This window comes from Hydra viridissima, unplaced genomic scaffold (assembly GCF_058129835.1).
Source record: "Hydra viridissima isolate aposymbiotic clone 2 unplaced genomic scaffold, HvirCarnegie_v1 scaffold_11, whole genome shotgun sequence".
NCBI lineage: Eukaryota > Metazoa > Cnidaria > Hydrozoa > Anthoathecata > Hydridae > Hydra > Hydra viridissima.
The window spans coordinates 4,775,001-4,785,705 of NW_028324310.1; the positions used below are offsets into that span (position 1 = coordinate 4,775,001).

At 28.0% G+C, this 10,705-nt stretch overlaps 2 protein-coding genes across 3 annotated transcripts; both read right to left on the reverse strand.

Moving 5' to 3' along the window:
• Positions 1-33: 33 nt before the first annotated feature.
• On the reverse strand, positions 34-5,456 carry LOC149881819 (ATP-dependent RNA helicase DDX51-like). Of its 2 annotated transcripts, none has more exons than XM_090066072.1 (7): positions 5,326-5,456; positions 4,088-5,094; positions 3,820-4,011; positions 3,483-3,691; positions 3,250-3,397; positions 603-853; positions 34-497 (listed from the first exon to the last, which is right to left on the reverse strand). In XM_090066072.1, exons 1-7 carry the CDS (start codon positions 5,362-5,364, stop codon positions 283-285), a joined length of 2,061 nt encoding a protein of 686 aa, XP_089922198.1. In that variant the 5' UTR covers positions 5,365-5,456; the 3' UTR covers positions 34-282. The 2 variants fall into 2 exon arrangements, with proteins under 2 accessions (XP_089922198.1, XP_089922199.1); XM_090066073.1 differs by having other exon boundaries at positions 5,337-5,454.
• Positions 5,457-6,040: 584 nt separating this feature from the next.
• LOC149881820 (AP-1 complex subunit sigma-2-like) lies at positions 6,041-10,458 on the reverse strand. Its single transcript, XM_090066148.1, has 6 exons — positions 10,319-10,458; positions 9,791-9,969; positions 7,717-7,825; positions 7,025-7,060; positions 6,488-6,589; positions 6,041-6,296 (listed from the first exon to the last, which is right to left on the reverse strand). The coding sequence occupies exons 1-6, from the start codon at positions 10,319-10,321 to the stop codon at positions 6,252-6,254; spliced, it is 474 nt and encodes a 157-aa protein (XP_089922274.1). The 5' UTR covers positions 10,322-10,458; the 3' UTR covers positions 6,041-6,251.
• Positions 10,459-10,705: the final 247 nt, after the last annotated feature.

Here is a 10,705-nt window from a genome sequence, read left to right on the forward strand (position 1 = left end):
ATAAAATTATACAAAAAAAAAAAAAAAATTCTGTTTACTAACAGCACTTTATTACGCAAATAATTTTAAAATGCTGATTAATCGTTGTAAGAAAATTATTTTTTCTATGTAAATATTTTTTAGTTGTGCAAGATTTAAAGTTTCCATCTCTCCTTTTATTATATTGCTAAAAAAAAAAGGTTAAAGTTCATGGAAGAAGTCTTTTACAGAACAAACTGACCTTGCAGAGACTTAAAGCAATTGTTTTAAAGAATGAGAACGATTTTTTTAACGAATGACCTTTCAAACTTTTTTAAACCGTCTAGAATTTGCTTTAATTAGTTTTTTCTCAGAAAATATTTTTTCCTGCAGATCTGAAAGAGCTTTTTCGTATTGATTTTCATAAATGAGCAACTCTTCATCCGTAATTTTCATTTTCGAAATTACACCAGACAACTCTTTAAACATCTTTTTGAAATGATACACCTCTTTCGTGGTAAGAATAGTCAACGCCTCACCTAAAAAAATGAAAAAAAGAAAAACCTTCAGAAGTTTTTCAAGGAAACAAAAACTAATTTAAAATTGGTAACTATTTACGAGTTATTCTATCAGTAAAAACTTACCTCGATTTCCAGCTCTTGCAGTTCTTCCAACACGATGAACATATGTCTTAGAGTTCGCAGCTGAATCATAGTTTACCACCAAATTAACATTATCAATATCCATACCACGAGCCATGGCGTCCGAAGAAATAAGCACATCGATAGAACCTTTTTTAAAATCTCGAATGATTCCTTTGCGTTGCGTCTCCGTAAGGTTCGAAGAGAACTCAGCAACTGTAAATCCCCCAATAGACTGCAGAAGCAAATGAAGCCTAGAAAGAGATATTAACGATTATAATTGCCAAACTAAAGCATACTATTTCTTTATTAAACCTTGTAAATGAGCAACCTTTAAAGACCTAATGTAATTTTAACTTATTGCTCTTATCTTAAAAAAGTTCAAGTTGCTGGAAACAAAACAATGATTTTTTACTGTTATTTTAATATACGCAATTGAAATAAAAATGACACGTGATTAGGAACATGTTAGAGCCCTTTTACAGGTTGTGTATCAACTTATTTTGGACTTTTTTTCAAACATGGGGAGGACAAAAATTCCACAGTTAAGTTTTGTCAATTTTTTTCAGAGTTAAATGTATTTATCCAAACATAATTGACGTTTAGAGAAAACATTAAAAATTTTATATTTCAATTAAAAGTTTTAAAGATTGGCACATTACATATTAAATGTTGTGGCTTTTTAAAGATTGGCACACATTACATAATGTTGTGGCTTTACAGGTAAGAAATAACTTTTATTCGGTTGACTGTAAGTTTATAATGTTAGGAATTTATGAAAGTGATCTGTAAAAATTTTTAATAAAAAGTTATGATAATTTCATGACAGCTCTAAATCACTCCTAAATTGTTAAGCTATTCTTATGTTATCTCTTTATAGAAGAATTCCAAATACTTTTTAGATTTTCGCCTTACAGTGTTTTAGTGTTGCAGTGAGAAAATGCTGCGCCCCTTCTAACAAATAGATTCAAGAAACTTCATCGAAAATAAGAGTAGAATTACTAGCACTTTTGAAAAATACAGTAGCACGAATCGTTAAAATTCTTCATACCTATCATACCAGAACACAATCAAGAATAGACAAATTACATGATTACTTCATTTGCCCGAAGAATGAATTACCCACTCATCAATTCAATTTGGATGGTAAAAAACAACTTACATGATGTCTTCATTTGCGAGATGAATGAATCAGACCCACTCATCAATTCAATTTGGATGGTGAAAAAAACAAAAGAAAACTGAAGATTTTGTTTGTGATGATATTGACACAGAACCATTATGTTGTCCTTTAAGTATAATAATGTGATTATATATTTTGTTAACAATTATGTAACCATATAATTTATTAAATTATGTAACCATATAACTTATTAAGTTACAATTTTTATTGTATTGTAATATTGTTTAAACAAAAAATTTATTTAAAGAAAAATTGAATAAAAATAAAAACTTAAATTTTTTTTTAGTAGTTTTTTAGTGTACCTTGTGCAAAAATTTTATAATCTGTTATGAAGTTCAAACTTTATTATCTCTGTTATGAAGTTTTATTATTCCTGTTATGAAGTTCAAATTGTATTTAAGATTTTATTATTTGGAATCACAGTTCTAAGTTTAATAGTTTTTAAGATATCATTATTTCTTTAAAATCAACAAAAAGTTAAACCCTTTTAAAATATTGGTAATTATTTTGAAAAATCTTAATTAACAACATATTTTGATTAACCACAAACTCCAAAAACCCCGTAAAAATTGTGAAAATTTATCCGCCTGTATGAAAATCGCCCATAGTAGTGTGCAAATAAGCATTTGGTTTATCAACTTTTGAGTTTTTTTTTTCATTTCAAATTAGTATTTAACGAGAATGGAGCAAGGATATTTCGAAGACAACTTTAATTTTAACACAGAACACGTTTCAATTAATGGAAGTCAATTTGATAAAATTTGGTTTGCAAAGGAAAAAGATCTTGCTAAAGCAGAACAGTTGAACACTTAGAGTATTTCTTTTGCAGCGAAAGCCATTTAATTACAAGAATTTAACGTATTACACAGTAACCGTTTCATTATGAAAGTGAAAAAGAAACAACCGAAATATTGAAAGCAATCTTCAATCTCCTTTTGAATTATAACGGAGAATAGAATTAAAATTACTACTGATAATTCAAAATTTTTGCTGCCTGTTGATCTGAATACCACTAGGTCCACCGTATGAAGATTAATCTGTTTGATAAATATTGTGATCATCTGACTGATGATTATCTGCTTGTAGAGTTATTTTGTGCAGTGAATGGGTATTCTATGCTTATCAATTAGTTTTTTATTTCAGTTTAATTGCTCATAACTGGTATATTACATGTTTCTTTATTTGTTTAAAATTGGCCTATCGTCTGGCTACGCTTTCCGTTAAAAATTTAAAACAATAAATGTTAAAATGGCCTTCTATCTAGTTATTTGAAATTAAAAATAATAAATGTCGAAATGGCGCACTATCTAGTTATTTGAAATTTAATCCCACTTAAAATTTGTTTTAGAAAAAATTGTAGCTGTGCTCATTGATCAAGATTATTTACTTTTTGGTTAGGATACTAACTCATTTTAAACTGTTCAAGATTAAAAGATACAAACTGATAAAAATAGAGTAGGGAACAACCTGTGAGTAGCTTCAACTGACTTGGTGAAACAAAGTACTCTCTTATATTTTAACTTCAGCATAAGATGAACAATCACCAAAGGCTTCAGTTCTTCCTTTACAACAACCATTTTTTCAACAAGCTGTTTAGGCACAACAAAACGTGTCTCTAAGCAAAACATAACAAATTTAAGCCATTACCATAATTGGAATTTGAACCATAAATTTCTAGATATCTTAATATAAAACAATACCTATTGCGTTCTCTACCAATCCATCGTTTTTTAAATGGGTTGTTTTTGGATGATCAAGCTTCGAAGTAAATAATATTGGATTAAGAAGCTTTAAAGGTGCAAGTTTCTCCGGATTTTGAGTGAGAGTAGCAGAGAAAAGGAACTTTTGAAGAGGAGCAAAGTTTTTCTGAAATCTTTGAACTGTTAAATGATGATGAAGAGTTCGATAGCTAGTTGCAGACCATTTGGAGAAAAAAAAATTTATGCGTGAGTTTAACTTCCTTATCAATAAAATAATTTATAAATCTTTTGAATTGAAAAAATAAAAAACTATGAAAAAAATTGAAAAAATCTCAACCTAAGAGAGTGTGCACTTGCTAAAACGACCTCCAACCATCCACTGTAATTTTGACTCAGTAATCGATCTGCCTCGTCTATCACTAAAAATCTAAGGTGCTTTAATGAAAACCCACTTGTACTTTTTAAGTGGTCAACCAATCGTCCAGGAGTTGCAATTAGAATCTCAACCATATTCATATATCCTTGAGGTCTAAAAAAGAACAGTGCACTTTCTCAAGACACTAAAAAATGAGATATGAATTTTATGTGACAGTATTATGTAATACCCTTTAGAGACGAGTTTAGTTCTTTCTTTTTCAAGTGTTTTTGCACCACAAATCAACCCTACTTTGACATTAGTTCCCTTTGTATAAGTTGAAAACACTTGTCTCACTTGAATAGCTAAATCTTTGGAAGGCACAACTACCAAGCAATAAAGTTCTTTGACAATATAATGGGACAAGCACTCTATGACTGGCAATGCGTAAGTAAGAGTTTTACCACTACCTGTAGGTGCCTCCACGCAAATGTCTCTTGGTGGAAATCTCAGCATCTTAACTTGAGAATGAATGTAAGGAATAACAGCAGCTTGGACAGGAAATAAATATTCAATGCCTGACATTTTTAAGTTATTTACAGTATTTTCTGATAAATATTCAAGTGAATCTACAACTGAAACTTTTTCTGTATCAACACTGGCTGATATAACCATTGGCTCAGATAGCCATCGTGGCAATGTTCGCTTGAGTGCAAGCAACTTGACATGTTTTTGTTTGCCAAGTATTGGAAAAAGTTTTTGATCATCTGATGTTCTGAAACTTTCACAATTAATATTACTTACTTTAAAATCTCCTTCAATAAGATTAAGATTGTTCTCACCTGTTTGAAGGGACTTAGGACTAGGAATGTCTTCATTACCATCTTTGTTTAAATTATCCGTAAAAACATCATTTGCTATTTCATTTTCATTTAGTGATTTTCTTTGTAAAGAATTTGGTTGATTTTTTTTTATCTCAACAGCATTTAAACATTTTTTTGTTTTTTTTTTTGTTAAACTATCTGTAACTTTATTGTTGTTGAATTTACTTTCTGCACTCTCATTGTTATTTGAATCTTCTGTCTTCTTTTTCTTCTTTAAATTTGTATGTTCTTCCAAATTAGAGATTATTTCTGGTTCATTAATATTTTCTGGCTCATTAATTAGTTTTGGTTTATTAATAGTCTGAAACAATCTTTTTTTTCGTTCTTCAATTTTTGCTTTCAATGTTTGCAGCTGCTCATCAGGAGAAAAACTCTAAAAAATCAAAAGACAAAAGTTTTTTGAAGCTTCTAATAAATACTTGCAAATTTTTATTTTAACTTCTTTTTCAATTTTTTATCGTTTTTGATAGTAGATATTTAACATTATGCTTGCATCTTCTCTGTGGTTATTCAAAACAAAGGATGAGCTAATAATATATTCGTCTTGAACTAATTTCCTTAAAAATGGAATAATTTTTAAAATATTTAAACAAGAGCTATAAACCTGCTCAGTACCATATCTTTCAACCTTGAACAGCTCCATACTTTAACCATCAAATTTACAAAGTTATTTATTTAAACTTTAGTTCATCAAAATTTTAACACAATTATCTAAAGTATTAAAAAAAGAAAAAATGAACTTATGAACTTCAAAAAGTAAATTTATTTTTATAAAAACTTGGATTCTTAGGTAAAGACAAAAGTCTATAATTTTAATAAAACCAAATATTTAGACTGTAAACCTTCAAATAGCTTAGAGAAAAAAATGTTTTAAAAACTAAAAAGAAAACACATAATATTCAGGTTACTCAAAAGGTTTAATGCACTTTTTCACAAGTAGCATTATTATTATTACAATACACACCTAATAATTTCCTTATAGCATATATTATGGTACTTATAACATTATTATAGTATTTACACATGAAAATGAAGAGTATCTTTATAAGCCTTTCATACACAAGTTCGGTATAGTAAATAGACTTTACTTCCTTTGTGTAAATCATGTTTCAATAAAAAAAATTGAATATTTTTTAACAGTAGTAATATTATTAAGAAAAGCTAACTTTGTTATAGCAAAAACAATATATGAATAAAGCTAAATTTAAAACCACGAAATTTTGATTAAACTATATTTCTGTAATAAAATAAATATACATAATGAAAAAATAAAAGGACAAGAATATATTACATTTAATTTAATTTATAAAATACTTATTTGTTGTTGCTTTACAATAAAGTGTATATCTGAAATTCATTTACTTTAAAAACTTAATCTATATAATATCTTGTAATGACTGAGCTGCATAAACGATGTTATTGTTCTAACAATCTTAAGGCTCACTAAATTAAAACTATTTTAAAGAATCATATAAAACTCATGAAGCAGACTGTGTCTTTCCTTGATCAAGAATCTTCCCATAAAATACATCACATCAAACCTATCTGTTCAAGGGCTTGCTTGATTTCGTTATCCTAAAGAAAAATACAATTAAATATTAAATTACATTTAGTTAAATATAATAAAAATTATTTTCACAAAAACGATCACTAAGATTAGAGAGCAATCCCTATGATCTTATGAAGGAAATCAATAAAAGAGCAATGATCTTATGAAGGTGACCAATAAGATTATAAAGGAGCAACTGTTTAATTTTTTTTTTCACCTCTTGTAAAGAATCTTGAGATTGGATGGCACTCAGTACTCTTTTCTTGCTTGTTTCTTGGATTTCTCCACCCAATATCAGTTCATCAAGCATGTAGTAAGCCTGCAAATGCATTTTTAAAACATAAAACCTTAAAAAATTTTATACCCTAAAATAATAAACTTTACATATCCATTTAATCATTTTATTAGTTTTTATACTATTTTAATACTGTGTTAGAATGACTCATTTTGCCAAGTATACACTCAAGGATTTCTATTTCTAGCTGAAGATCAAAAAAAACTTTACTTTTATAGCCAAAATTAAATTTCCAGCAGCTTTTCAGCAAATTAGAACAAATTACACTGATCATTTGATCTGTTGTTTTTTTTATTATTATTATTTTTTTTTTTAATTATTTACTTTAGGTTTGTGATATAAAAACAATTTCTTTATTCTTTAAGACACACCTTTTTGTGTTTTAAAAACATTTTTTTGTCACAAAATAAGGAACTCCCTAATAATAAATAATAAATATAAATATGTTAATAGAAATACCTTTTCAAAGTTGAAAATAATATCCAATTCGCACACCTAAATCCAAGATAAGAAATACCCAAAAACCTGGTATATGAAATTACTATCTACATATATATATATATATATATAGACTGAATTGTGCAGCAGCTCAATTTTATACTTTCATTATCTATAGATTTATAGATTGGCTGTATATGGTGATTATAATTACCAATGCCTATAAGATTTATGATAAGAAACTTAATACCATTATTTTTGATGATGATGATGATGATGATGATGATGATGATGATGATGATGATGATGATGATGATCATGATGATGATCATGATGATGATCATGATGATCATGATGATCATGATCATGATGATCATGATCATGATGATCATGATCATGATGCTCATGATCATGATCATGATGATGATCATGATGATCATGATGATCATGATTACAATATGTGATACTGATATATGTGTATTGATAAAAGTATAATATATACTTACTATACTTTTAAAATTAGGTTTAAAATATTAATAATAAAAATAGTAATAAAACAAAAATAGAACAGTTATATAATAAATTGAAAAATTATGTAGTTAATAGTTATATAGTAAATTGAAAAATTAAATATGAACTAGCTAAAAATCTCAACACAGGTTATTAAGATTTCTAGATAAGTTCAAGAAATTTAAGTAATAAAAACAATTTACATTTCCGAAGTATTTATCAAGAAGTTCAACATATCTGTGAATCATCTCTAAACAAATCAGCTCATTATCATCACTTTCTATACCAACTACAAAGTATAAGCTTGCGTAACTAAAAAAAAAGAGGATTTGACTAATATTATACTATTTATTTGCACTCTAATGTTAAGGTACAATGTAAAAATATTTTTTAGAAATTTTTCATAATTTTTCTTAAACCCCTTCAAAGCACTTTCAAAGTCCCTCAAGACAAGCCCTTTTTTTCTGTAAAATTGTAGCTAAATTCCATGCATTTATTATAAATTTCATAACAACCAAACTGAAATAATGATATTGAGTATCATTCAGGTCATATTTTAAAAATCCAAAAAATATTTTGTGAAAAATATCCAGAAAAAATCTTTTTTTCATTGCTTCCCTCTTCTTTTAAATAGCTTGTTGAATTTAAGAAATGCAAAAGTAATCCTGATAGAAAACGAGCCAACTTTAAAGTTGGTAAGTTGGATTGTCTTATTATGGTTCACCTGATGCTATAAAGAAAACTATCAAATCCAAACTTCTGTGTGCCCAAAAGAAAGGTGTTGGATTCTATTTAGATTAAAAAGAGACAGAAAAGTAAACATAGATAATAGGTTGACAATAGGGTGAAGATATTGAGTTTCTTTTTTCACATTCAAGATAATTATTTGCCAATATTTCTGGCAAATAATTATTTGACAATATTTCTGGCAAATAATTATTTCCTAATATTTCTGGCAAATAAATATTTGCCAATATTTCTGGCAAATAATTATTTCCTAATATTTCTGGCAAATAAGATTAATATATTTCTCTTCCAAACACTAGGTTGAATAAAAACTAACATAAAAGCAGTTTTCTAAACAATTGCTGGATGAGGAGATAAACATCAAACTTTTGGACTACAACAAATAAACAATGAAATCTCTGTGTTATTCTTTTCAAGATATCACAGATGTTATTTGACCGAAGTGGTAGTTCTATTTGCTGTTTTAAGAAATTTGAGTTCCACTGTGAGACAAGACCAGGTGTTCTTAGAAATTCCAGGACCCAAGCACTTTTGTCTTGGTAAACCAGGCTTGTCAAATATTCTAGGACCTGAGTCAAACACACAAACCAGCAATATTAGTATCAATACAGATTGGCTTGCTAAACTAATTTGGCAGTGGGCAGAGCAACCAGGATACAAAAAACCTAAAGATTGTAAATAAAACTACAGAGTATGAAATTGATTTTGGAATTCGCCACCATTACAACTAGTGACTCAGAATAAAAAGGAGAGTTGCTTCATGGAAAATCAAAGGCAGTGTTATACTGATTTTGGCAATCAAACAACAATGATAACATTCAGAAAGACAGTTTTTTATTTTATCAAAACTTTAACCAATAAGTACAGGACTAACATGACTAAACTTGATATTTTAGCATATATTATGCAAGCTGCTTTTATTTGGAATGATTTCACTAATTTAATATCAAAGTCATTATAATAATTATAGTATGATAATACATCTCTTCTTTTTTTTTTTAATTAAAAAAAAGATACTGTTTTAACAGAAAACTAAGGCTTGAATTGAGGGGCTTTGATGAGACTATAAAAGTTACTAAAATTTTGTAAAAAATATTTATTGAGTGTTGCTCAGTGGAATGGGAAAAAATTAAGTTTGGCTAGTTTTGAAAAAAAAAATTGCATATAAGACAGCCCTAATATATGCTCAGTAATAAGAAAAAGTGGGGCTAGAGCTTTCTTAATTCCAGTGGCCTACATTTAAAGCTAATGTAAAGAAAATATGCTTTTAGCACTGTGGCAACTATATTAACTCATGACACTTAGTATTACTCATAAAATAGCATGTACTGAAGATTATTCTAAAATAATATCTGAATTTGCAAATACGAAAAGGTGATAAGGCTCAGTGAAATAATTTAATCAATTTTATTTGAGCTTTTTTTTTTTTTTCATATTTTATTTCTAAGGGCCATAAGACTATTTTTTGCCTTGGCTCTTATATTTTCTTTGAAAAGAACCATATACATATGATTAAAAAAATGCTAATACCGTTTGTAGCAAATTTTCATATCCTTGTATTCTAGAAAACTGCACATCTTAGGCTTTCTTGATAAAATTGTAGTTAGAAGATCTCGAACTATCTTTTTCTTTTCTTTTACAGGGAATGTGGTATACCATTTCTGCAGACGAACCTTGCCTTGTCTGCTGAACAGCAAGATAAATTGCCACTATAAAAATGACAAATTTGGTAATATATAGGTCAATCTGCTAATAAAAATATATAGACCTTACAGGATTTACTTGTTTTGATCTGTAAAAACATGCTCCTTAACTGCATTTTGGTATAGTGTGCTTTGTCTAGCCAACATAAACTAATGAAAATTCAAATATCTGTACTAGTTTACTGAATTATTTCATTAACTTTTACACACTATGGTTATTTAAAAATATATATTAGGCATTTTTTTATTTAATTACATTAAATAATATACAAATGTGAAAAATATAGTAACTTGTAATTACATTTTCTTGAAAAAATTTTTTAAAAATTTAAAGTCATCTCAGGCAGTGACTTACCATTTTTGTAATTGGTCCTATTTATGAGCAGAATCACTTGTATGGGTGTTTTAACTCTGTTTTTGTAATAACTAGCTCTTACAAAAAGCAAAAAATTGTGCTTAATAGATAAAAGCAATGAAACAAAACAAAAAGTCTTTTTAATTTAGAAAAAAATTGAGTAATAATTTTATAATTAACTTTTGACTGTGCATTTATATGGGCACGGGTTAAATACACACAGCGTATAATAACCACGTAATCCAGAGAAAAGTAACCATCCTTAAATGAAATCTAAACATTCTTAAAACACCATCCATGCTCCGGCTGAACGTAAAATGAATAAAATGTCATGATGTCAGCAAAATGTTGTTAAACGGGGTTGTGTTGGGCAACTAGCCGGAAGTT